General features: G+C 39.2%; 2 protein-coding genes and 1 non-coding gene across 7 annotated transcripts; all 3 read left to right on the top strand.

Annotated features, from left to right (window-relative positions):
* Positions 1–416: 416 nt before the first annotated feature.
* Positions 417–19529, top strand: NT5C1B (5'-nucleotidase, cytosolic IB). Of its 5 annotated transcripts, none has more exons than XM_032430155.1 (10): positions 417–449; positions 2409–2497; positions 2856–2988; positions 3598–3735; positions 5599–6057; positions 6360–6527; positions 7664–7793; positions 10624–10746; positions 11177–11361; positions 19197–19529. In XM_032430155.1, the coding sequence occupies exons 1-10, from the start codon at positions 417–419 to the stop codon at positions 19527–19529; spliced, it is 1791 nt and encodes a 596-aa protein (XP_032286046.1). The 5 variants fall into 5 exon arrangements, with proteins under 5 accessions (XP_032286046.1, XP_032286045.1, XP_032286044.1 ...); XM_032430154.1 differs by having other exon boundaries at positions 2409–2498; positions 2806–2988; XM_032430153.1 differs by having other exon boundaries at positions 2409–2498; positions 2806–2988; positions 3598–3743; positions 5601–6057.
* Positions 7187–7289, top strand: LOC116648305. Its single transcript, XR_004302499.1, has one exon. It is a non-coding gene; the product is annotated as a U6 spliceosomal RNA (small nuclear RNA).
* Positions 19530–22583: 3054 nt separating the features above from the next.
* LOC116648273 (retinol dehydrogenase 14) lies at positions 22584–27530 on the top strand. The gene is made up of 2 exons (XM_032430157.1): positions 22584–23086; positions 26460–27530. Exons 1-2 carry the CDS (start codon positions 22694–22696, stop codon positions 27075–27077), a joined length of 1011 nt encoding a protein of 336 aa, XP_032286048.1. The 5' UTR covers positions 22584–22693; the 3' UTR covers positions 27078–27530.
* Positions 27531–27789: the final 259 nt, after the last annotated feature.

Below are 27789 nucleotides of genomic sequence, written 5' to 3'. Positions count from 1 at the left end.
GGATGAATAATAATAAATGATTGGGTCCACAAATGAGTTTACCATTTATTTTGGCACGGCCAGAAAATGTACAGCCACAGTGGGGTTTATATGATGAGTAATATAGTAATGTTTAAAAAGAAAGAAGCAGTAATATTGGTATCGCTTCATATTAAACATTTTAACATTGTTTAGACATCATTTCCTAAAAACTCTAAGAACGGTTATGAGTGGATATACTCAAATATGAAGAAATACTATTGCTTTTTTTTAATAGTCACATATTAAGAGTCAGTTTGTTACTATGGAATCACATATGATGTCATAAATTTGACATTCTAAATGCAAACTAAGGCAGAGCAACAGAAACAATAGGAAATGGAGCTGGGGAGAGGAAAACCTGCATAACAACAAAAGAAATTCAGGACTTAAAAGAAATGAGTCAAACATCTCTGAAACAGAAAAAGAAGGTGAGTGAATTGAATGTCCTAGAATCTTGCCAAAGAGCTAAGGAAATGTAGACATCAACAAATGTAGATATCATTACCTCTGGGAATGTTCTGCAACAATTAAATCACTTCAGATAATGACTACATGTGGAGTAAAGGGAAGGAAAATAAAGAATATGAAGAATGAAGAAAAATGAGATTAAAGCATTCAGAATCAGTCAATCTAATAATTCAGCATTTGTATGCTCATATGTTAGTGACAAGAGGTGAAAACACTGTTGCTATCTTTGGAGAATGCACAACCTAGTAGGAAAGAGAATACATAAACAAAGTACAATTCAGTGCTCAGTAAAAGTATGTAAAAAAGACACAGGCAACACAAAGGAATGTTTAACTCTGGGAACTTCTCCCAGGTCATACTGAGCTGGACTTTGAAGAACATTAAAGAGAAGAGGCGGTTAGAAGGAAATAGGGTGATATGTAGGCAAATACAGGCATTTAGCACAAGCGAACATAGAGATAAAAGTGTACCGTGGAGGGCAAGTTGGAGGTAGACAGGATACACCATGAGACTCTTGGTCTGTAAAACCAGTACCCAGAAATGAAGCATAATTATATTTATGTTTTATAAATATCACTTTAAATAGATGGGGTCGATGGATCTAGAAGTTGGGAGGATATGAGGTTATGAAATCTAATCAAAAGTCTACAATTCTAAGAATGCAGGCCCATAATGATCTGAGATCTGGAACAAGGCGATGATAATAGGGATGGAGAAAAGGGATTGAGTTTCAAATCTCTTTTGCAGTTATAAGTGACAGGATTTTATGGTTATGATGTAGGGAGTGGCTGGAAGGATTTTAGTATCTAGTTCTAGGACCACGCAGCTCTGCAGTCATAGACTCAATCATCCAACGAACACTAATACAAAAAGAGTATTATGCACAGACTGCTCCTGAGCACATTGGTCTAAGCTAGAAGATGAGCTCTTAAAACAGAGAAATAACACTAATCTTGATCGCAGTACAGCTACCGAATTAGCATGAAACAATACAAATAATGCTCCAATACAATGGTATTTCCCGCAATTGAAAATGAACATATTTGAATAGTGTCCATGGCACGAATCATCTCCCTGTGCCCTCCTACATAGCCTTCCCTATTAGTTTACTCATGAGAAACCTCCTTTCACTCTAGCTGGTATGAATAATTAGAAAATATGTACAGAAGGCAGGACTGTCAATGGATCTGCACAGGATTAAGAACCTTCATTTTAAAAATCAAGCTAATATTCGTCAGACTTAGATCCACAGAAGATTGGAGTTAGGGTTTATTAAGAAAACAAACAAAAGAAGTTTCAATTCTACATGGCCAAAGGAAAAGTTCCTTAAGTATCAACCTTCAGAGCAGTAGAGAAAATAAAAGTTATTCTGTGTGAGCAGTTTCACATTTAAATCAAAATCCTGCTGAGCTCTGGAAAATTTTCCCATAGCATTTCGCTTGATATCATTTTTTTTAATGATAAATGCCTCATGCCTTAAATCTATAAACCAACAAATTTCTATATTAAAAATTATTTAGGGGCACCTGGGTGGCTCAGTCGTTAGGCATCTGCCTTCGGCTCAGGTCATGATCCCAGGGTCCTGGGATTGAGCCTCACATCGGGCTCCCTGCTCAGCAGGAAGACTGCTTCTCCCTCTCCCACTCTCCCTGCTTGTGTTCCCTCTCTCACTGTGTCTCTCTCTGTCAAATAAATAAATAAAATCTTTTTAAAAAATTGTTTATATAGTTCTCTGATATGTGTTATTTTTATTAATGTCTGTAGAACAGAGGGAAAATGTCTAAAATTTATATACATATATATTTTTTTATATTGGCAAAGAAACAAATTCTAATTTTTATTCACCCTTTTATTCCCAAACTCAAGGTTTCTAATGCTCCTGAGATTAATTAATAAACATTCTTTGTTTCCATATTAAGAATGAGACTGGATCGAGGAACTCAAAAGACAGCCTAGACACAGAGAAAAGAAAGGATTCTGAGAAATCAGGAGTTCGTCTGAGCACTCAGGTGAGCTGACCTCTTTAGAGTTGGCAAGAGAATTAAAGAGCAGAAAGCACAACAGAAAATTTAAGGGGGCAGGAAAGTTCTGGGAGAGAAGACTGAGCTGCCAAGATTTCTACTAAGGGATACCTAATGTCCTCATGGAGAGGTTAAGGACAAACTAGGAGAAGCTGGTCCCTGCCTTCCCCACCAGTATACATCCCCACAGTCATCTTCTCTGCTCAGCCTATGGGAGGAGACTGGTCTATGTTCAGATCAGGGAGGGAAGGGGAGTCTGGCCATCGCATTGACCATTTTCTGCACAATCTTTCAGATGAGGCGTGCAGTCAATCCGAATCACTTGCTGAGATGTTGCCCCATGCGAGGTCACTCGTCGTGTAGACGCTGCCTTTGTGCAGCTGAGGGAACAGTACCTCTTGGCCCCTGCCGCACAATACGTATTTATATTCACATGTGCCTGTTGTGGGAGCAGGGCCGGCAGATCACCATGATCAGGGTGAGCAGAGATCAAACTACTGATTTTGGAGGGGAACCACAGGCAATCTGGGTGAGGGGAAGGATATGGGGAATAGAAACTTCCACTTGCCTCTCCATAGTGTCTTCCAGTCTGATTCCTCCCAAAGGAAATGCTAGAGTGCTCTACGCCCCCTTAGGCAGCTGCTTGGGAGCCCTGGTGCAGCCTCACTTAGGTGGTGGCCACCCTCATCTTTGTAGTGTGCTCAAAAATGGTAAATATGTCATCTTAGCTTCAGCTAACAGGCTTAACCTTAAGGGAAGAAGTGGGGAAAAGGTCAGAAAAATGGTCAACTCTACCATGTTCCATAAAAGAAGGGTCACAGGTGAAAAAATATGAGACATCAGATTTGTTTCTTAGTTTTGGATTCTCTTCCAGGTGGATCTCCATTTTTTGTTCATCACAGAATTTAGGATTGGGCCAGAGCTAGAATAGTACATAAGGGTCAATGTTGAATTAAGGTCATATAGGACAGGAACTTTCTCATTGGGTTCTGCTATGTTTAGCTTGAAATGGTTGTTTTGTAGGCACAGGCATGGGAGGAGTGGGTGGTGGGGTATTACACCCCTGGGTCTCTTCTTTCCTCCAAAGGGATCACAGGAATTATCACTGCCAAAGACTGATTCTCGAGGGTACCTTGTACGAAATCAGTGGTCCCGAACTTCACGAAGCCCATCCACGAGAGGTCCATCAATAGACGAACCCAGAAGCAAGAGCGCCAGTCTTAAGGTAGAGATGGGAGATGAAATGAAGGAGAACATGATATAATAATGATGATGATAATGATAATAATAATAGTTAACATTTACTTATGCTTTCTATGTGCCAAGCCCTGTTCTATGTACTTTACATGTGTTAGCTAAATCAGTCATCATTAAAACAAACAAAAAGACAAACCCATAAGCCCCATTCTACAGTTGAGAAAATTGAAACACAGAGTAATTTGCCTAAGATCTCACATTAATAACACTAACAGAGGTAGATTAAAACCCAGGGTCACTAAGTCTATAAGCTGTACACTAACTTAATGATTAAGCCCTTTGACTTCTCCGTCCTTCCTTCATTTATTCAACAACTATTTACTGAATAATCAAGCCTTAGAAGACAGGATGGACCATGTTTATAGCAGCAATGTCCACAATAGCCAAACTATGGAAAGAACCCAGATGTCCATCAACAGATGAATAAAGAAAATGTGGTACATATATACAACGGAATACTACTCAACCATCAAAAAAAATGAAATCTTGCCATTTGCAATGACATGGATAGAACTAAAGGGTACTATGTTAAGCAAAATAAGTCAATTAGAGAAAAACAATTATGATCTCACTCATATGTGGAATTTAAGAAACAAAACAGAGGATCATAGGGGAAGGGAGGGAAAAATAAAACAAGATGAGATCCGAGAGGGAGACAAACCATAAGAGACTCTTAATCATAGGAAACAAATTGAGGGTTGCTGGAGGGAAGGAGGGTAGGGGGATGGTGTAACTGGATGATGGACATTAAGGAGAGCTCATGATGTAAAGAGCACTGGGGATTATATAAGACTGATGAATCACTGAACTCTATCTCTGAAACTAATAATATACTATATGTTAATTGATTGGATTTAAACTAAAAAAAAAGAAGAAGAAGGGGTGGAAAAATCAACAAAGTAGATAAATTGTTGAAAAGTATTAGATTGTGTGGTGCTTTGGTCCCTTAACTAGGCCTGGCCCCATGAGAGGAAAATGTTAGTTTTGAGATTAAGTTTTTGGATGCAGAGAGAGAGTGACACAGACCTCGCCACTGGGAGAACATGTATCTCTGTGAAAAGTGGCTCAATAGTCTGACCAAGAATATGCCTTTTGAAATATGTGAAACAATCATGAAAACTGAAATATAGATGCCTAATAATTTATTGCACACCTTAGTAAAGGTATTTTTCTCTAGAATCCTTCCTTTTTAATTAGGAAGAGGATTCTCTCCAAATGAGCTCCACTGGCACACAGAGTTCTGAAGGCAATGGGAAGATACTTGGTTCTCCAGTCTACCAACCTTCCCAGCAATCACTGCATTAATCACAGGAGAAATGTAGAAAGAGATACCTCTAGGTGTTTTGTAGAGTCTGCTGGTGGGAACATCTGGTCTAGTTGTTCATAGAGTTAACTGGAGGTCACAGATGAAGGCAGTGGTAAGCAAGGACCTTTACTCAAGCCCTCCATCCTACCTGGAGGTCTCTGAGCAAGTATAAGGGAAGCAAGCAACAGTACTTTGCAAACTACAGGCCAGCTGCCTAAGGGCAAGGAAGAAGACCTGTGCCCTATCAACTCCAGGAAAAAAAAAAAAAAAGTGTGAGGTGCTGATGGGGGAAGGTAGGGGGAAATAAAAAAGTCTATCTCTGTGTCCGTGTAACAGAAACATACAATAACTGGGGCCCTGAAACATCTGAGCCCCTTCGAGCCCTACTGAAAGGAGCTATGATGAACCAGGATCCAACTAAGGGCTAAGAATGGAACAGAGGGAAGGGGAAGGCCTCTTGACTCCTGCTGGACAGAGATGGGGACAGGTGAGCATCTAACTCAGACTCCCGCTTTCTTGCTCCAGCCCCCCAGTAGCTCCACGACCTCCCGGACTTCATCCACCTCCCCCAGCCAGCAAGAGTCCCTGAAGCAGCTGTCAGAGCAGCCCTCGCCGCCCACGCCACCTTTGCCTTCCACTCCACCCATGCCTCTCGACTCGCGTCCTCCCACCCCGCCGGAGCCCTATAGCTCTTCCCGGCGCAGCACCAAGATGCACGAGAATCCCGAAGCCTGGGCTCATGGCATCGTGCGGGATATCCGGGACTCCACGCAGCAACGGGATTACCCGCGCACGCCCCCCACCGAATGGAAGTCCTATAGCCAGCGCAGATCGACCTACTCCTCCCAGCTAGACCGGGACTGTCTGTCGGAACTGCCCCGGCAGCATCAGCAACGGGAGGAAGAGGAGGACGACGAGGAAGCCTACTGGGCCTCCGTGAAAACTCTATATGAGAAGATCCCGAGCTGCTCCCGCCCCCGACCGGTGAGCAGGGCCCACCGACCTGGTACTGGAAACTCCCCTCCGTGCAACCCTGCAAACCTGAGTCTCCCCCAGCCTCCCTTCTCTCCAATGTGTAGTGAAGTCCTGCCCAGACCCCTGCTTCTCCCCTACCCCTGCAGCCTCAGGAGTTGGGAGGGAATACCAGCCCTTGGCTGTCTCCAACATCCCAGTGCTCCAAGCGGGGCCTAGATGTTTTCTTCCCACTTTGCCCTGGCATACGCCCCTTTTCTGATCCCTTTGGTCTGTGTGACTGACTATCCTCCCATTGGCACCCCTCTCTGCAGCCCAAACCCAAGAATGCCATCACCATCGCTGTGTCATCCCGGGCGCTTTTCAACATGGTGGACGGCAGGAAAATCTACGAGGAAGAGGGTCTAGAAAAGTACATGGAATATCAACTCAACAACGAAAATGTCATCCTGACCCCAGGGCCCGCATTCCGCTTTGTTAAGGTACCCTGCAAAACTCTTTGGAATGTCAGGACCCTGGATGGAGACAGAAGGACCCAGGCAGACCCTTGGGATCTCATCCAGTTTCCCTTATATTTCCCGGTCCCCCCATTGTAATTCTTGCCCTTTTCAAGTTGACCTCAGGCCAGCTTATGCTTCCATGGGAGGCTCCCAGACTGGTGAGGAAGGGCCTCCAGTTCTAGATTTGGGATGTTGAGAAGGCGCTCAGTGGAGTTCTAATCATGACACCTGTAAGAAACACCTTCGTTCCCTTCCTAGGAGTGGTAACTGGAAGCAATAATGAGTTTACAATCCCAGCAGTAGAAACAAAATGCCTCATTAAAATGAGATGAAATTCACTTGAGATGCTTTTGCCCCAAACATAACATATTAAGAAGATCAAGATGATCTTGTTGGCATTGGGGGGGGGGGGGGCATGATTTTAATAGAAAAAGTAAGGTTCTCTTAACTTACACTGAAATGTATAGCACTTGTAACACTGATACTCTGTATAACTTATACAAATGTTATACAATAACATAACCAGGCAGAAAAAAATGACACCTACAAGTCGTGAGTAGAAAGTACTTATGGGGCACGGTAGAAGCATGGGAGGAAGCCGCTAACCTATTCTAAAGACTCATATTTAAAAAATAGACAAAGTGCATTGGTAGCACATATCCTAAAATTAGAACAATACAGAGACCATTAGCATGACTCCTGTGCAAGGATAACATGCTAATTCATGAAGCGTTCTATATTCTATATTTTCACAAGAAATAATAATCACCCAATGATCAAGAAAGAAAAACAGATTTTAGGAATAAAAAAAAAAAAATAGACAAGCTTGAAAGTGTTGGCCCGATCCTTCTCTCTACCTGCCCCACAGAGAGAATTCTAGAAAACCAAATGTCATAACAATTTTCAACAAACATTGCCTATCCATTCAGCAAACATTAACGAGGCTGGAAATAGAGAAATGAATGGCATAACCCTGCCTTAAAAGAGCCACAGTCTCTCAGTGAAGAGTCTCCAGAGTTTGAATTTGACACCAATGATGTCGTTTCTCTCCAGACTCCAGACTCCAACGGCCACCTTGCCTGGTCCTCCTTACGTGTGCTTGTGTTTGTAACCTGCAGGCACTACAGCATGTCAATGCTAGACTCCGTGAGCTGTATCCTAATGAACAGGACTTATTTGATATTGTACTGATGACTAATAACCATGCCCAAGTGGGAGTGCGGCTTATAAACAGCGTCAATCACTATGGTAAGTAAAATAAATACCATGTGGAAGAACAGCTTGCTGCTCTGGGAGAGGGAAGCCATGTGATTTTGCTGGCTGTGGCCTGACTAATGCAGTGTCGTTGATACTCACACCCCTTCTGCGTGAGGAATGTTTATTTGCCCATGTCAGAGAAAGAGAGGCCATGTTCATTTTTAACTTTAGCACAGAGTTAGGCCCAAAGCTCTGGACTTAACTTGTCAAGTGTGAATTTCAAAGTCTTAATCCCAGCTCCTGCAGTATACTTCTCTGTTTTATGTTTTTCACTTCTGAACTTGACTTCAAGAAGCCATCCACCCAGAGGCTTTCTCTGTGTGATCAAACTTCTTGCTCACCACAGATCTGTGTTTAAGGTTTATGGGTTTTCACCTTTCCTTTCCACTCTTACGATCTGATTCTCCCTGACTGCTCTCCCTACACATCAAATCCATACCCATGTCAGCAAAATTGTCTTTGTTCCTTTACGTGGAAATTTTGACTGATTCTAGTCTCCTCATAGCATTTCCATCAGTGTGTTGGATTCTTTAAGAGAAAATCCCCAATTTCCTGTTATGGAATTCCATGACTTATTATTTGGGGACCTTTAGACTATTTTCTAAGTGACCTATCCAGGCTTATGAGTATGTCAAGTCAAAGTAAGGTTGAACTTTGGCATATTTAAATTCAAGGTTTAAAGTGGGCATGCTTATAAATAAACAAGATGTATTACAACTTATGAGTTTTACATTATCCTAATTATAAAGCTGATGTCTGAGGGGCGCTTGAGTGGCTCAGTCAATTAGGCATCTGCCTTCGGCTCACGTCATGATCCCAGGGTCCTGGGATTAAGTCCTGAGCAGGGAGCCTGCTTCTCCCTCTCCCTCTGCCGCTCCCCCTGCTTGTGTTCTCTCTCTCTCTGTCAAATAAATAAATAAAATCTTTTAAAATTAAAAAAAGGCTAATGTCTGAGACATACTTTAAAAAAAGGTTTGTCTTTCAAAAAAAGCAGCTTTTCATAGTGTTATGACATGGAAAGAGAACACAGATAAAAGGTTTAGCATAGATGAGTAGCATAATCACTCAGTAAACAGCAGCCATTATATTTTACAACACACAATCTTGCACAATTTAGTAGGTGACTTAGGTCTATCTATCCCTCACCAAACTGAGCCCAACAAGGCTAGCAGCATAAGGAAGCACAGTTATCTACCTGTCAATTCTGCTAATGAGTTGATTGAGCTCCATCTTCTCATGCAGCCTTATTCATGGAATAACAGCCTTTCACCTGGAAGAGTTAGTTGGTTGCTTCCCTTCTCTGGGTGTTGAAGGCAATTTGTATCTCCCTCTGCTGTGGCCTGTTACATTATCATTCTCTGTTTTACATGCCTGACTGCTCAGTGGACTGTGATCTCCTTAAGAAGTGGGAAGATGTTTTAACTCTTTCTGAAGTCCCCAATGCCACCAAATAATTTCTGATCATATATTAATATTAATTTATAATATTATTTAAGGGTTTGTGGAATACACTTTTGTGACACTTATGTCCAATGTTGGCTTTAGTGAAAAACTGAAAGTATTTTGTTAATACCATAGCAAACACTTCCACCCCAATTGTTGATGGACCTTACCTACTCTGTGGGTCCATACAGAGGAAAAACAACTTACTAGACTCAAAATTCTGCTTTATATCATGTGCAGCTACCCAGTTTATTATGAATCTAAAAACACTTTGAATGGGTATATACTATTTATATGCATAATGTTATACTTTATTTAACTGCTCTCAAAACAGTGTTCTGCTTTTACAAATTATCCTGAACTGAGACCTTTCCACATAAATCTTTATCAGAGTTTCAGATGATTCCCCTAGAATAAAACTAACAAAAAGGTTAAAAGGTATAAACCAGTTACATTTCTTGATACATATTGTCAAATTACTTTCTAGGTAGTTTGTACCAATTTATACTTTCATCCAAAGTGAAAATGGGTGCCTATTTTACAAAACTTTCACCAATATCTAGCATTTGTTTTTTAATTGTTGTTGATTGAAAGACATTTAATGGTATTTTAATATTTAGTCTCCTAAATAACTACATTTAAAATTTCAAGTCAGGGGACACCTGGGTGGCTCAGTCGGTTAAGCAGTGGCTCTTGGTTTTGGCTCCGGTCATGATTTGGGGGTCATGGGATCAAGCCCTGACTCAAGCTAGGAGTCTGCCTGAGGATTCTCTCTCCCTTTCCCTCTGCCCTTCCCCCACCCCCCTTATAATGGTTGCTTTCTCTCTCTTTCAAATAAATAAATCTTTAAAAATAAATAAATAAATACAATTTCAAGTCAAGAAAGAAACAATTTCAGACCTGTTGTTGTTTTTAGAAAACAGTTTAAATTCTAGCACTGCTTGTCATTACTATTATACTGTTCCTGAAGAAATACAGAAATGGTACTTAAAATAGAGTCACACATTAACTATCTCTTTCAACAAGTGAATAGCCTATGGTTGAATTAAAAGAACTCTGTCTAGTCTAGACAAGAGTCAGTGTCAATCAGTGGGCTTAGACAAGTCTTTATGTCTCAGTTTCCTTTTCTGTAATGATGATAATAATGCCTATCATACAATTGTTGTGAGAGCAAATTGGCATGGTCTATGTGGACATACTTAATAAAAAATAGCTTTTTTATATACAACATAGCAATTTTTCAATATTAGTGCTACAAAGGTAATTCTAAAACCTCAATAAGCACTCAATTATTACTAAGATAATTTTGGTTTACATTTACAGTAAGTATATTGTCTTTAGTCTCTGACATAACAAAGTCTTTCTTGCCCAATAATAGGCTTATTAATTGACCGCTTCTGTCTGACTGGTGGAAAAAGCCCCATTGGCTATTTGAAGGCATATCTTACCAACTTGTATCTTTCTGCAGATTCTGAAAAAGTACAAGAAGCAATACAAGAAGGTATTCATTTGGTTTTATCCCTCAAGTTAATAAAGAGGTTTGCACCTCTTTATTAAAGAGGTTCATTGGGCTTCATATATGATTATGTGGCTTATGTCTTTGTTAAATTTTCTGCTAAGGTGATTCCACAAGTAGCAGCCCCTAAATCTGTCTTTTGGAGCTTTGACCTTCTTGGAGGTGGACATTCTCAGTGATTGTCCTACATCCCATTTTACACTTTCCCATCCATTATAGAAATGGAGGCAGTGTGTAAACAATTGTTTTGAGAGGTGTGGTTATAAAGAGCAATTGAGTCATCAGGTTACATAGGGAAAAAAAAAATATTTCAAGGTCTGGGAGGACCTTTTTTTTTTCTTTTTTTAATCATTAAAATGGTAGAAGAAACTGATGCCCCTGAGAAGAGTATTAATAAATCTCCATGGTCTGCCAGGGATCGCCTCTGCAACAATGTTTGATGGAGCCAAAGACATGGCTTACTGTGACACACAGCTCCGTGTGGCCTTTGATGGGGATGCCGTCCTCTTCTCTGACGAATCTGAACATATTGCCAAGGAGCACGGGCTGGACAAATTCTTTCAACATGAAACAATGTTTGAGAATAAGCCTCTTGCTCAGGTAGGTTCAGTGAGTTCTAATTAATTTTCATCTACTTATTTTCCAACATATAGATATACATATTTTAAATTATTTTAGGCAGCCACTCCTCATTTCTTATCCTTTATACTTTGCTCCCTTTCATGAACTCCTCATTTTGAAACATATACTGCAAACTTGGGTTTTTGTTTGTTTTGTTTTGTTTTGTTTTAGCATTCTTTTATCTATCCTTTTTGGAAGTGTTTCTATGATCTTCTCATGATAATGAGTTCACCTCCAAATTACAAGTGATAGAAGTAATATGGCTTACCAGTAAACTATTTCTACATAATAAGTTCTCAGAATAGTAAAGTGATTTCCAATAGGTCAGTAAACATTTGTGGACCTCTTTGCCCATAAACCTCAAACTCACTAACAGCATTACTTAACTGAGAAAATTTGCACAAATGAGAGCTCAAATTAAATCAAAATAATGAGCCTCAAAAAAGTTCAAGCTATGAACACCTAATCAAAATGAAACTGAATATTTAGGTTTTTTGGAATCAATCCATGAACTGAAGTGTTAAAGTCACAGTATAAAATGAACAAAACTTACAACTTCTGAACCAAAGGAAATCTGAAACATCAAAATATTCTCCAAACTGAATCTGAACTGATAGATTATTTAGTTTTAATCTAAGAATTTTACCAAAGAATTGGTCTTTTTTCTCAGCTCTTCTTGAACATAAGATAAACTTAAATGTTGTTATTTTTATTAGACTTATAAAAATATAAATAGAAAACAGAAAGCTGAAGAGTTTCACTAACTCACCTCATGTTACAGCAAGTGATATTTAAACTGTGTGTGTGTGTGTGTGTGTGTTTTAATCAGAACTGTTGAGGTGTAATTTATATATAGTAAAATTCATAATTTTTAGTGGATGCTTCTAAGAGTTTTGACAAGTGTATACAGTTATGAAACCATTACCAAACTCAAAATATTCATTATACTCACAAAATTCCCTCGTGTCTCTTTGTAGCCATCCTACCCTGCTATCTCCAGGATCTATCCCCTACTAATCTGATTTTTGTCCCTATAGTTTTACCTTTTCTGGATGTCACATAAATGGAACTACACAGGATACAATCTTTTGAATCTGACTTCTTTTATTTAACATAATGTATTTGAGATACACCCATATCATTCCATGTATTAGTAGTGTCTGTTCCTTTTTATTGTTGAGTCTCTTCTATGGATGTACCACATTTTCTTTATCCATTTACTTGTTGGAGGATATTTAGGTTGTTTCCAATTTTTGGCATTTATAAATAAAGCCATTTTAAGCATTTGCATACAGGGTTCTGTGTAAACTTAAGATCTGATTTCTCTTGGATAAATACCTAGGAGTAGGATTACTAGGTCACATGGTATATGTGTCACTAGGTCATATATTTAACTTTATAAGATACTTCCAAAGTATTTTCCCAAGTGACCAGACCACTTTGCATTCTGAATAGCACTATACATGAGATTTTGTTGCTCTGTATTTTGTACTGGTGAGTTGTTTTTCGTTTGGTTCTTTTAAGTTGTTCTAGTGGTTATATAATGGTATCTCATTGTGGTTTTAATTTGCATTTCTCTAGTGACAAATGACATTGAACATGTTATCAGGTGTTTATCTGCCATCATTTGTACTCTTCGGCAAATATATCTGTGGAAAATCTCTTGCTCATTTGTATTGGGTTTATTATTGAAGTTTGAGAGTTCTTAACATATTCTGGATAGAAGTCCTTTATCAGATGTGTTTTGCAAATAAAAAGCATGTCTTTTTATTCTTTTTATATCTTTCAGTGTATTTTGATGAACAGAAACTTATAATTTTGATGAAGTTCAATTTGTCAGTTAATTCTTTTATGAATTGTGCTTTTAATGTCATATCTAAAAACTGTCAAAGTCACATAAATTTCCTATGTTTTTGTACAAAATTTTATAATTTTAGTGTTTTTTAAGGATTATGACCTATTTTGAATTAACTTTTGTATTTGTGCAAAGTATTGGTTAAGTTCAATTTACTGCTTATGGATATCCTAATTGTTCCAGCATTATTTGTGGAAAAGAATGGCTTTCTATTCCTTTAACATAGGTGTCTATGCTTTTACCAATATCACACTGTCTTGATTAGTGCAGTTTTATAGTAAGTCTTGAGATCAGGTAGTGTGAGTCCTTCAAATGTGTTATTTTTCAAAATTCTTTTGGATATTCTGATTCTTTTGCATTTTTATACAGATTTAACAACTAGCTTGTGCATTCCTGGAAAAAAAATCCTGCTGGAATTTTGATTATGATAGTGTTGAATTTTTAGCTTAATCTTGGGAAGGGGGATGTCTTAATATCAAGTCTTTCAGTCCATGGACATGGTATATCTCTCCATTTATTTAGGTCATCTTTGATTTTTTTCATCAGTGTTTCAAATGTTTTTGTATACAGATATCACACATACTTTGTTAGATTTCTACCTAAGTATTTCATAATTGTTGTGTTATTGTGAATGATATTTTAAATTTTTGATATCCAATGTGTTTGTTGCAATATGCAGAAATACAACTGGTTTTTGCATATCAACTTTGCATTTTACAACTTTGTTAAATTCACTAGTTAGTATAGTAAATTTTTTGTAGATTATCTGAGATTTTCTCCATAGACAATACTATGAATAAAAACACTTATTTCTATGTTTCCATTCTGTATGTCTTTTAATTATCTTTCCTGCCTTATTACCTTTGCTAGTGCATTCAGTACAGTATTCAACAAGAGTCATAAGAGGACACATCCTTGCCTTGTCCCTGAACTTTGGGGCAGATCATTCACTCTTTGACTACTAAGTATTTATAGAGAATATATTTTGTATGATTTCAGTTCTTTAAATTTGTTGAGGAGTGTTTTATGCCCAGAATATGTCCTATCATGGTGAATGTTTCATGTGTACTTGAGAAGAATGTTGATTCTGTGTTGTTGAGTAGTCAAAAATGTCAATTAGCTTAAGTTGACAGTGTATTAGTCAGGTAATATTGCCCAGGTTTTCCAAATTGTCAATGATTTTCTATCTATTTCTATCCACTATTGAGGAGGCAGTGTTGAAGTCTTCAAGTATACTTTGAGGATTAATCTATTTCTCCTTTTAATTATATGCATTTTGTTTCATGTATTTTTAATCTCTTTTGCTTACTGCCCAAATATTTAGGATCGTTATATCTTCTTGGTGAAATAATCCCTTTTCATTATGTAATGTCTCTCTGTCTGATAGTCATATAAACACTGCAGCTTTTTGCTTTTTGGTTTGTTTTTTGAACTGGTGTTTGTATTGTATATATTTTCTATAATTTTTACTTTTAACCTATTATGTTTTTACATTTAGATTGTTTCTATATTTAAATTGGCTTTCTTGTAGATTATATATATATATATATATATATATATATATATATACACACACATATATATATAGTTCGTGTTACTTTTTTGGTACAATCTGACAATCCTTGTGTTTTAATTGCTATTTTTAGACCATTTACATTTAATGTGATCATTACTCTGGTTGCATTGAAATCTATCATCTTCCTCCTTTTTTCTATGTTCCATCTGTTGTTTGTTTTTCCTTTTCTTACTTTTTGCTTTTGTTCCATCTGTTGTTTGTTTTTCCTTTTCTTACTTTTTGCTTTTGGATTTATTGTAGGTACTTTATGTTTCCAGGATTCCATTTTATCTCCGCTACTGACTTATAACTCATTTTAAGTTTTCCAGTGATTACCCTAGGATTGATAACATACAACTTTAGGTAATCACAGTCTATTTTCAAACAATATAAGGCCACATCATGTATAGTGTAAGAATCTTACAACAGTATGCTCTCAACCCCTTCCTCCCATATTTTGTGCTATTGTAACACATTTTATTTTCACCTATGCTATTAACTCACAATACCTTGCTATTATTTTTTATTTGACTCAATTATTTAGAATGAATATGGATAAGATAAAAAATATATCTTTTGTATTCATTTTCATTTTAACCATTTCCAGGGATCTTCATTTCTTTGTGTAAATCCAGCTTTCTCCCTGGTATCATAATCAGTTTGCCAGAAAACCATATTTTAACACTGTATGTAGAACTGATATGCTATTACCAAAAGTTCTGCTTTTCTTTGCCTCAAAAACTCCTTATTCTCCTTCACTTTTGAAAAATATTTTATTTTGTCTGGATATAGTTTTTTGCATTTACCGTGTTTTTATTTTAGCACTTTGAAAATACCCATCCATTATTTTCTGATTTCCATAACAGTCTCCAATCCCACTTCCAGTCATGGAGGGTTTTTTTCTTTCCCTTTCCCCCACAGCAGTGGATCTTTACCTGTGCCCTAGGCATGACAGTGTTTGAAGCCCTTCTGCTGGCAGTGTAAGACTTTTGTTACTTAGGAAACATGGGGCAAGGTGGAGTTTTAGTCTTTTCTCACAGTGGTAGCTGCTCCTGTCCTCCAGCCTGCACTACCAAGGACTGTATTCTCTCATTTCCCATCCTGCCTACAGTCTTTCTCATAAGCAACGAGTAAAGTCCATGAAAAAAAAGCCTGTAAGAGAGTGTTTTGGGTCTGTGACTTTCAGGGCCTCTTTGCTCTCTTATTAGTCCAGATCTGGCCTTTATCAATATGCTTGTTTTTTAATTATCTCAATCTTTCATACTTGCTTATATGGTATCTGATATGGCATCCTCCATTGCTTTGCCAAAGATGTGCCAGTTCTTGAATTCCATATGTCCTTGAAGAGAACCTTAGATTTTCCCTTAGATTTTTTTCTTTACATTTCATGTTAGTCTGTTGTCCTATTACCTATCAGCTCTCTAATGGGCTCAATAAATGTTATGATTTTTTTTTAGATTATCTTGGTTTTTCTTTTTAAGATAGGAATATCATCAGTCTTTCCAACTTTTTTTTTTTTTTAAGATTTTATTTATTTGACAGAGAGAGAGAGACAGCGAGAGAGGGAACACAAGCAGGGGGAGTGGGAGAGAGAGAAGCAGGCTTCCCGCCGAGGAGGGAGCCCGATGTGGGGCTCGATCCTCTTTCCAACTTTCTACATCCTAGGCACATTCTAAATGTTTTAAGTCATACAGCTTCTCAAAAAAGTATTTTTTTAGTAACTTTACCTATTTCTATATTTTTATTGACAAATTATATACCTGTACTGCTGCACAAATGTTTAAATTATAAAACATACCCAAAAATAGAAATAAGAAAGCATGATATGGATACCTGGTTTGAGTATGGTGACATAAACAGACCGGTCCCTATTTATTCCCTTTGGAAACTACTCAAAAGCAGCAAGAAGAATTGTATTCCTCTGTGTTTTAAAGCCAAACTAGTCATGAGTTGGGTGACTACTGCCAACAGTCACTATACCCCCTTTGCTGCTGTTGCCAAAAAAAAAAAAAGTTAATAGTTTTTTCACATATATATAGATAGAGATACAGATATTTCACCTTTAAAAAGTGAATTTTATTTGTTTTTTTCCCCTGATATATGCTGACAGAGAAACAGTGATCTAAATAATGTTTAGATCTAAACAGACAAATGATCATCTAAATAAGCCATGTTTATTAAAAAACAGTGTGTTTCCTGAAGAGCAGGGAAGAAGGGATCTTTTGAATTATGAAATCAAATCAGCTTTAGAATATTATCCTTGACCTTTGCCATAAACCCTCTAATTGTTCCAAGGAAAACCAGTCTGCTTCAGTGATGAGTAATAAAAACAGAACCAGCACAGAATATAAGCAAAGATACTGAGAAAAAGGCAAAGAAGGGAATAATAAGAGATGTAAATCTCTAATAAGAGATGCAGATCTCTCACTAGAAATAGTAGCCAAAGTATAGGTAAAAATTGTGACTAAACATTTACTATAACTTTTAAAAACTTAATAAAGCAAGTCAGGGTCATAAAGTAGAAATGTAAGAATCAGGGGAGAGATAGTAAAAAGTTAAATGGTAGAACTCTGGAAATGAGTAGAATTGAAAAATAAGATTTTAGAGAGAAAAATGACAGAAAATAGATCACAGGTAAAGAAAATCCAACATATGCATAACTGGAATCCCTGAAGAAAAACATCAACATTATGTTCTGAGGGGAGAAGGAGAGGGTTGTATGTGGTAAATACAAAGACGCAAATGTATATAAAAACATAAACCAAGAAAACATCATAAATTGTCAGAGATTTTAATGCATACATTAAACTGTTAAAAGAAATTGAACAAAATGATCATCATTAAGACGTGCCCTACTAAAATTTTTTGACATCAAAAATGAGGTAATTCTTTGGGCAGCCTTCACTTATGAGTGGGGAAAAAAATCAAGCTGTCCTCAGTCTTTTCCACAGCAGCACTCAATAGCAAAAGACAGTGGAGTACTACTTATAAAAAATCTAAGAAAATGGAAAGAAAATCTAAATCACAGATTCTATATCCAGCTAAAATTTCATTTAGGTAAAAAGAAAACAGATCAACAGTTGAAAATATCAGGGATTGTTATTTCCATAAGATTTTCTTGAGAAAACTAGAAGACAACATTTTGGCCAATATGTAGATGCCTACAAACACAAAGGGACAAATAGCACAGAATATATTTAATCACAGAACTAAAACTAAAACAATTGTAGGGAATAGGGTGGCAGAAAAGAAAGCACACATTATGTGTTCTAACAATGGAGAAATTACATAACTAATGAAACCTGGGAAAATGTGGAGGAAAAAGACCTAAGGAAGAGTAAGTATGTTGATATTTTCAGTTATAATAAGTGATCAAAGGATAAACTGTAAAGGTGATAAACAGAAATATAAGAATCTTTAACAATGAAAATATAAACACTGAAAAAGAGGAAACAAGTAAAATTGGATGGTTGCAGAAGAAATCGAGGATGAGAGAGAGGTGAATAAGTACTGTAATTTCATTATTTCTCACTGTAAAAAATAATAGATCCTGGATTTAAAAAAAAAAAGGGGGGACTAACAGTACTATAAAAAGTTATAGTCACAAAGGTAACCAATAGAAGGAAATAATACAAACCTTCCTAAATCTTAGATGAAGCACACATACACACATGCACAAAGAAAAAAAAACACCCAATGAACAATCCTTTAAAATATTTAAACAAGGAAAATGCAATAAAAATCATAAGAAAGAACCGTTATCACATATATTTGTAATACCAATAAATTTAAATGGCCTAAAACTCAACTTTGTTTTAAAAATTAAGACTTCCAGATTGGAACACATAGCAGAATCCAAATCTTGCTCTATTCCAGAGAAACAGCTAAAACTAAGTGTTCAGAAAGGTTGAAGATAAAAGTAAGTGTGAAGATACACAGGTAATTGTAAATATAAGACAAGGCAAGATTCGAGCCAAGAAGGCACTGAACTAGATAAAGGAGTATACTTCATAATATTAAAGTGTGCAATTCACAAAAAGAAAACTAAAATAGTTCTTTTGGTGATTAACCAAACTTTACTTAGAGTATCCCATTTAGCCATGGATAATTTATGTCTGTTGCCCTTTTACTTTTTATAGAAACTTTCACTCTTAAAACATCAATGTTTAGATAATAAATTATATGGTCATCCTACATTTATTCTAGGAATGCAAGGATAGTTCCATACAAGGAAATACACTCACATAAATGCAAGGAGTTTCAGGACTGTTCCATTGGCCTTAGAATACTGCATGTCTAATGCAGTACTATAACCTTTTATAACCTCTTATAAGCCTCTGCCTTTTCAGCATTCACTTCCTTTAGCTCACTGGATCACAGCTGTGACATATGTTCCTTTTACAGGGTCCCTTAAAAGGCTTTCTGGAAGATTTAGGCAGACTGCAAAAGAAGTTTTATGCCAAAGACGAACGGTTACTTTGCCCTATCAGGACCTACCTGGTTACAGCCAGGAGTGCAGCCAGTTCAGGCGCCCGAGTGCTGAAAACCCTTCGCCGCTGGGGTCTAGAGATAGACGAAGCTCTTTTCCTTGCTGGAGCCCCCAAAGGTCCCATTTTGGTGAAGATAAGGCCCCACATTTTCTTTGATGACCACATGTTCCACATTGAAGGGGCACAGAAGTTCGGCACCATCACAGCTCATGTACCTTATGGCATTAGTCAAAAAATGAACAATTAGGGATGGGGAGGAGAAATAAAGCAGTAAGTCTGGTATTACAGAAGCCACTTCTTGTGGATCTCTAGGGTAATTACATAGGTATTTCAGAAGATTGGACCAGAACTTAGTTCATTTGGAAAGGTTTCCTCTTGTTTCTCTTGAAAACATTTTGAACCCTCAAGATACTTCAAGCTACTTCTCTGTGAGCTGCCAGTGCTGTTGAACACAACTCACCTACCCTTGTGTGTAAGTCATACTAATGACTCTTTAGGATAAGCTTATAACTAGAATGCTTGAATGCTGAAAGGACTAAAGCCTAGTTAGTTTTACAAAGCATTGCTCATTTTTGCATGTTAGTAGATAGAATGAATTGTTACCCATCATCATTGTAGAATATTGGTCTTCAAAGAAGGAAAGAGAAGGGTTAAACACACCCTTGAAAATTAGAGTTTTTTATTGTTGCCTCTGTGACCAGCCTTTTAATCAATGCAAAATTAAAAGGTCACTCCATCTGCATGAGTATACCAATTCTGACACTGCTCATTCAGAAATAAATCAGCAGGTTATTCATATAGGGTACTTTCCATCTAAGATGAGTTCTAGACAGAAGCTCCTGGGAAAGCTTCTTCGAAGCTTACCTGGTGGGTGCATTGCCTCTGGACCACAGGACTTCATATTGAAGTCTCTGGCTCTGGGCCTGGCAGGTAGGTCCAATGATTACATGGAAAAAAAGCCTTGGCTACCACTTCAAAATGTAACATGAAGTGTAGTATCCTAGCCTTTCACTGTTACCATTCTTTGGTTATTTTTGTTTCGTTTTCAAGAAACACTGACTGTTTTTTAACCATAATCTACTGCATAATAGTCACAGTGAGCTGGTTATTTTCATGCCACCTCATTTTCTTACAAACCAAATGTTTGTAACAGAATAGTATTGTTACCTCATTTTTTATCAATGAAGAACTTAAGATTCACAAAGAAAAAGTAGCTTGTCCAATAATGTGCAGCTAATAAATAGTAGAACTTAGATTCAAAATCAGGTCTTACTTCAAAAGCTATAATCTATTTTCTCTGTGTTATATAGCCTTCCACATCAAGTTGTTCTTATTAATTCCATGGCCATAGGACCCATCCTGAACAGATTAGTCATTCCATTGTTCTATGCTTAAAGTACACAGCAGTTACATAGCAGATCTGGGGATTTCCCTCCTCCTTCCCTCTTCATGCCCTCTCTTGTTCCTTCTACACCCACCTCTCTCTCTAGTGCATGCATATATACATACTCCACCCCAGCTCTAGTTAAAGAAGACTGCGGCTGATACATAGCTTTTGCTCTGCTTCTTAATTTGATGTAAGCTAGTCCAAAATATATCAGTCATGACACTCACTGAGTACCTACTGTTTTCTATGCATTCTCCAGTGTGAAGACCACAAAAGAAACTCAGACATAATCCCATCCTTTAGGAAATTTAAAACCTCGAACAATCTGTAGAGTAAGTTAAGCATGCAAACTGATATAGTCAACACTAGAGGGCTGTTTGTCCTCAGTGCCAAGCAAGGGTCACACAGAAAGTTGAGGCAGAGATCTGCATGGGCTGGAGGTGATCAGACAACAGAACTGAGGTGAACTTTGAAGGATGGGAAAAATACAGATAGATTGAAAAAGAAAGAGGAAACAGATGTGCTCCGGGATCAGTGAGTTTGAGAAGTAGCTTCAAATTACAGAAAGGGTGGAATAAAGGCCCATCCCTGGTGATTTCTGCTCTGGTGCCTTGTGGAATCCCCAGGGACAGTGCTCCTTCCCACCTGTGAGCTCCATCTCCAGCACTCACGTGAAACCTTCTTCTGGCATTCTAATCCTCTTCTGTTTGTGATGTGACTGTTCACTGCATGTTACATCCTTCCCAAATGTACAGGAGTGGGGGAGAGTTTATCAAAATAATCTAGGGAGTTTATTTCAAACTATACTGGTTGTGTGTCTCTTCTCTTGTCCTGAAGATTGTAGAATGGGGGCTGTGGCGGGGGAGTCTCTGTCTCTGTACCAGACAATAAGCACCTTGAGGGCAGAAATGGTGTCCTCTTTCTCTGTGACTCTGACTCTGTGTGACTCTCTTTCTCTGTGACTCTGTGACCCAGGGCATGGGGCCTTACACATATCTGATGGGTGGGTAGATGAATGAATGAGGACTTGAGAAGAGCTTGGTCTAAAAACTATTAAGTTTGCCGCTTGAAGATGGGTCCCTGTGGCAATAAGCCCTGACATTTTTCAATCACTTTATAGTGTACAAAGCACTTTCCCTTCCATGATTAATCTAATCGTCTCCTGGAGGAGGTGTGGAAGCACTTGTGAATGGGTCTACTCAGAAGTCTGTGTCTAGAGTAAGTCCAGGCTTTCCCACTATCTCTACCACTATCAAGTAAGACCACTGGAGGATGACTTTTGCTATAGAGATCAATGCCATAATGGTTTTCAGTTCTCAGACTGTGGTCCACAAACCAGCAGCGTCGGAATCACCTGGGAACTTCCTAGAAATGCAAAGTCTCAGGTGCCATCTGGAACCTATTGAATTCTAAACTCTGGTACTGGAGCCCTTCAATTTCGGGGACGGGGTTGCGGGGAGAGGGTTGTGTTGTTCTTAGGAGCTCTGCAGGGGATTCTGATACTAAGCTAACGTCTGAGAACCACTGGTCCATTCTGTTTTGGACTGGTTCACGTTGCTAAGTTCTTCGCCTCATGATAATAAAAAAGAGCTCTTCCTCAGACTCCAGAGGGTAGGAACCACTCATTCTCCTGAGGGTGAAAGGAAACTGCACCGAGCGTAACAAGTCCCAGGAATCCTTAACGGAAAACACACTAAGCAAGCCCTGATATGTGGGATTTGTAAATTCAAAATATTCATAAGGCATTCCCACCGGGTCAACCACCACCACTCTGGGGCCTGTGCTCACCCTCCATGGGCCGGCTCCACCGAGTCACCGCCACTCAGGGCGCTGTACTGCCCTAACCAACCCGGCGCCCTCGGAAGGAAAACTACAAGTCCCAGCATGCCCCACGCCGCCCCGTCAGGCGGCAACAGGCCCCGCCCCAGAGTTCTTCCCGTGCAGGTGGCAGCCTCGGTACCGGGCGTGCGGCGACTCCGGAAGTCCCGCGCGGGGGGGCCGGTGGGCCCTCGGCCCCGGCGGCTATGGCCATAGCTACAGTAGCGGCACTCCTGGCCGCACTGGGTGGGGCCCTGTGGCTGGCGGCCCGGCGGTTCGTGGGGCCCAGTGTCCAGCGGCTGCACGGAGGGGGGAACTCGGGCCTCATGCACGGGAAGACCGTGCTCATCACTGGGGCGAACAGCGGCCTGGGCCGCGCCACGGCAGCCGAGCTGCTGCGCCTGGGGGCGAGGGTGATTATGGGCTGCCGCGACCGCGACCGCGCCGAGGAGGCGGCGGGTCAGCTCCGCCGTGAGCTCCGCCAAGCCGGGGGCCCCGAGCCGGGCTCTGACGCCGGCGGGGCCGGCGAGCTCGTCGTCAAGGAGTTGGACCTCGCCTCGCTGCGCTCGGTGCGCGCCTTCTGTCAGGAGATGCTCCAGGTGTGGGGCTCCGGGAACCAGCTGGAGATCCGGGACGGGCGCGGGCCTCGGCGGCGGGCGAGGCGGGGCCGGGGGCTGAGCGCGGGGCCGGGGGGGGGGGGGGGGGGGGGGGGGGGGGGGGGGGGGGGGGGGGGGGCGGGGGGGTGGTACCGCCCAGAGTCCAGGGGGTGTGACCTTGGGAAAGACCGAGCCTAAGAATCAAAACCGTCGAATGGTATGAGGGCTTGGGAGTGCAGACTCGGGAAATTGGTTTTAGGAAAGGCCTCTGTTTTCCAAAGATGCTGAGAAAACAATGGCCCCAAGAGGAAAATTAGCCAGTTTCTGAATATTTCCTTTTGTTATGTGAGGACGGCCCAGGGGGAGATCCGCCAGGTCTTAGGATTGTTTGTTTCTGTGTCTGAAGTCCGTGCACCAAGTCATCTCTCAGAGCTGAGAGCCAGGGACCTTGAAGCATTTTTTCCCCCCTCTGCTGGGGTAGGAAGTTTAGCTCTCTGACACCAGTGGATTCATTAGCACCAGCTCCTTAAACAGTCTCTGGCCTGATTTCTAAATAGATAGGAGCTAGGAATCCCAGTAGCCATGTGCTCTAAACGGGGACAGAAATATAATACTTAGTGTTTATTGAAGGTTTCCTATGTGCCAGGAGCTGTTCGAAGAATTTCAGATACTTAAAAAAAATTTTTAATGAAATTAAAGTGCCTTTGGCTATTATTGTCATCGAATCCTCAGTAACCCTGATAGGCTTTTTTTTTTTTTTTTTTAAGATTTTATTTATTTGACAGAGAGACAGCGAGATAGGGAACACAAGCAGGGGAGTGGTAAAGGGAGAAGCAGGCCTCCCACTGAGCAGAGAGCCTGATGCAGGGCTCACCCCAGGACCCTGGGATCATGACCTGAGCCAAGGCAGGCAATGACTGAGCCACCCAGGCGCCCCTAGGCATTATTATTCCCATTTTACAAAGTTAGGCAACAAAGGCATAGGTAAGCCAAATAATTTGCCCAGGATTTGTCTCCAAAGCCCTTTCTTTCTATACCCCTGCTGCCTGCCTGTGAGGTGTAGGAATCTTTGTTTAGATGATAAATATTCCACTGAGGTGGATGTCCTCTGTTGAAATTGAGATAGAAGAGTTTCCTGCAGAAGTGACTTGCAAAAGGGCATATAGAAGAGTGAAATTTAAAATTAGCTGGTGTGAGAAAGGTGCCCATATGAAATGGAGCCTCTTGAGTCTACAGCAGAGGTTCCCAGACTTTCTAATTTTTTCATGATGCCAGTAGGCCAAAGGAAATATCTATCGGTTTATTAAGCAATTAGGTCCAAACAACCTAATAAGTATTTATGTCCTAACAACTTAGTAGCTGTTTGAGAAAATAATACACATAATTGAAAGAAAAAAGATATTTCATTCTTCAATAACCATAATTACTAATGGGAAATGTGCACCTGTTGTTTAGTGTATCACCACCTCAGTATTTGGAATCAGATTGAAAATGTCCACCCCCATGTCTTGTTCTAAATTGATATTTAACATAGTACTTGCATTTTACCAAAAACTCAGCTTTACAAAGATAGGACACCATTGAAAGGAAGTTAGCACAATTTAATGTTGAAGGTGTGAACTCTGTGAGGCTCTGGGGCACCTTGATGCACAGTTTGGAAACTTGCAGATACAGAGAGGTTTTCTGTTTGTTTGTTTGTTTGTCTTAATGGCTAGTATTTCATTATCAGGTAAAACAGGTTAAGAAATAAGAAATAATACTAGTGTATAAAAGATGTTGAAACATTAAAAGTGGGTCTTCTTGTTGTTCATTAAAAATGTAGATGAGTCTGGGTATGCTTCTCATTTCAGACACTTAAGGCATTTTATTACTTTGGCCACTTGAGACAGAACCAATTAAAAGTTAAGGAGATAAACTTTACTAAGTTTCTTTCTGGCTCTGAAGTCCAGTGACTATAAGCAGATTTTTTTTTTAAATGGAAGTATAAATTTCCCACAGGTTGGTATTCGTGGTATTTATGTCATTTATCTCCTAGAATTTAAAAAATAGTGAATGATAAAGTCTTAAAATAACACAAGCCCAGCAAAGAATGATGGCTCGGAAATGATTAATACAGGAAACTCTTCCAAAGGATTAGTGAAAAAAGAACACTCCTTTCTTTCCCCCACGGGTGAACTTTTGCCTTCTTTTTGAAGTTGACTGTTGGAAAAGCCAAAGGTGCTTAGACAGACAGAATGATAAATAGTTAATCCTCTGGCAGGTAGGCTGTGATAACAGTTGTGAAATTTAACACATTTTTCTTTTTACTTACACTTGGCAAAAGGGCCAGTGAAATTTGAAATTTGACCTCAAATTAATTTAATCGTAGGTCATCACTGTGTCTTTACACCTGGAACATGTTGTACATTTCTTTTTCCCTGCCCATCAAAAGAGACAGAGAGGAGCCCAGAAAGAGCTAAGGAAAACCAACTTACATGAATTAAAGAATGAAAAGACTTCCTTTTGAGGACAGCCTAAATTTTAGCATTTAACTCTGGAGAAATGCAGGAGGGTACAAAGTGTAAAATTCTGACTATAATAGATCCCCTAAGCTGGGGGTCCTTCAGAGTTTGAAAGAGGTAGGGAAAAAAAGGACAGAATTCTAAATTTATAATAGAGGCTAAAGGTGTTTGTTGGTCCTAACTCCTCTCTAAATGTCCTTTGCTGTTACTGTGAGACTTAGTATTTATGATTCATTGCTTTGTTTCTGATATTTTTATATTACCTAATCAATCTTTTTCTTAACGTTTCTTTGATTTAGTCATGATGTTCTCTCCAGTTTTAATTGGCATCCCTGACCCTTTCTATTGTGTGCTCCATCCCCATGGTACCATTTACCCTTAGAAGAGTACAGAATGAAGCAGTCCTAGTTTGCCCCTGGTGTTGATAATAGCAGCTCTGGGAATAAATCATGCTGACCTGCCTTCTGCCATATTTCCACTTCCTAGCTCACATCGACTCTCTAGCTATGATGTGAAACTCCCAGTTAGAAAAGCAAGCTAATTTACTAACTAAAAACAGGGGCATTGGTGTCAGAAGATTTCATCTTCCAGTTTTTGTTTGCCACCCAAGAGCCCTGTGATACTGCACAAATCACCTCACTTGGGTGCTTAGTTTGCTCACAGCGTTGGTGAGGGTAGATGAGAGAGCATGTGAAAAGCACGAGGCCAGGCCTCCATTGAACATGCAAGTCTTTCCACTCCCCGCCCCCCAATTGTTGAAAACCCACAGAGGCACTTTGGCACTTTATGGAATTTTAGTAGTTTGTAAGAACTTCTAAAAATTTCATTGTAGGCCCGTATTCCTAATTGCCCCATTCTCTTTTTGACATTTAAAGGAAGAACCTAGACTGGATGTCTTAATCAACAACGCAGGGATCTTCCAATGCCCTTATATGAAGACCGAAGATGGGTTTGAGATGCAGTTTGGAGTGAACCATCTGGGGCACTTCTTACTCACCAATCTTCTCCTTGGACTCCTCAAAAGTTCAGCTCCCAGCAGGATTGTGGTAGTTTCTTCCAAACTTTATAAATATGGAGACATCAACTTTGAAGACTTGAACAGTGAACAGAGCTATAATAAAAGCTTTTGTTATAGTCGGAGCAAACTGGCTAACATTCTTTTTACCAGAGAACTAGCCCGCCGCTTAGAAGGCACCAACGTGACTGTCAATGTATTACACCCTGGTATAGTGCGGACTAATCTTGGCCGGCACATACACATTCCACTGTTGGTCAAACCACTTTTCAATTTGGTGTCATGGGCTTTTTTCAAAACTCCAGTAGAAGGGGCCCAGACTTCAGTTTATTTAGCCTCTTCACCTGAGGTAGAAGGTGTGTCAGGAAAGTACTTTGGAGATTGTAAAGAGGTAGAACTTCTGCCCAAAGCTATGGATGAGTCTGTTGCAAGAAAACTCTGGGATATCAGTGAAGTAATGGTTGGCATATTAAAATAGGAACAAGGAGTGAAAGAGCTATTTATAACACTGGCTGCCAGTTCTATCTGTAATCAGAAGTGGTGTGGCTTGAGTACTTGCTACTCAAAAACAGTTTTGGTTTTACACTAATACTGCTGAGAGGTACATATGGATATTTCGAAGTTACTCAGAAGTTATTTTTTGGAGAACATAAAATTTCAGAACAGATGTCTTAAATATATAATAAGCATAATAAATAGTAAAATGAGCAGTATAATTATCATATACTTTAGAAATTATAATTGAGCAAGCATGGATTACAAATATTAAAGAATCCAGTGACTTAAACACCTTGAGAAGTTTTTCAAATATCTTTTGAGTTTCATGGCCAAAATGTTAATTATTTTTATTGCAGTGCTGGTTTTTGTGTGAAAATAACATGCCTCTTGTATGCACAATTCTTACTTGGAATAAATTTAATGATGCAAATTCTTAATTGTGTATTTTTTTTTACAAGTTTCACTGAAATGAGTCCTTTATCATCTTATTAACCTCCACTGATCTTGGTATGCCCACTGTCCTTTCTTCCCACATATCTTGCATACTGCATTAAGAAGTAATATTTCTAAAACCCAAATCTGTGTCATGGTGTCATGTGCCTGCTTAAAAATATGTGGTGGCTTCTAATTGCCCATAACAGTGGGTTTCCAGCCTTTTTTTGTTAAGCTGCAGAATTCATTCTTCAAAAGAA

Source organism: Phoca vitulina, unplaced genomic scaffold, assembly GCF_004348235.1.
Source record: "Phoca vitulina isolate PV1807 unplaced genomic scaffold, GSC_HSeal_1.0 scaffold42, whole genome shotgun sequence".
NCBI classification, from domain to species: Eukaryota; Metazoa; Chordata; class Mammalia; order Carnivora; family Phocidae; genus Phoca; species Phoca vitulina.
The sequence above is the reverse complement of the archived record's forward strand: the minus strand, read 5'-3'. Positions and strand labels throughout refer to the sequence as shown.

What these genes read in the sequence shown, in the direction of transcription:
- LOC116648273 (XM_032430157.1), top strand. Translation starts at nt 22,694, where the DNA reads ATGGCCATAGCTACAGTAGCGGCACTCCTGGCCGCACTGGGTGGGGCC. An exon ending in TCTGTCAGGAGATGCTCCAG is followed by an intron (nt 23,087 to 26,459) that starts GTGTGGGGCTCC and finishes TGACATTTAAAG; the next exon opens with GAAGAACCTAGACTGGATGT.
- NT5C1B (XM_032430152.1), top strand. Translation starts at nt 417, where the DNA reads ATGAGTCAAACATCTCTGAAACAGAAAAAGAAG. An exon ending in GAGTTCGTCTGAGCACTCAG is followed by an intron (nt 2,499 to 2,805) that starts GTGAGCTGACCT and finishes ACAATCTTTCAG; the next exon opens with ATGAGGCGTGCAGTCAATCC. An exon ending in ACAAGAAGCAATACAAGAAG is followed by an intron (nt 10,747 to 11,176) that starts GTATTCATTTGG and finishes ATGGTCTGCCAG; the next exon opens with GGATCGCCTCTGCAACAATG.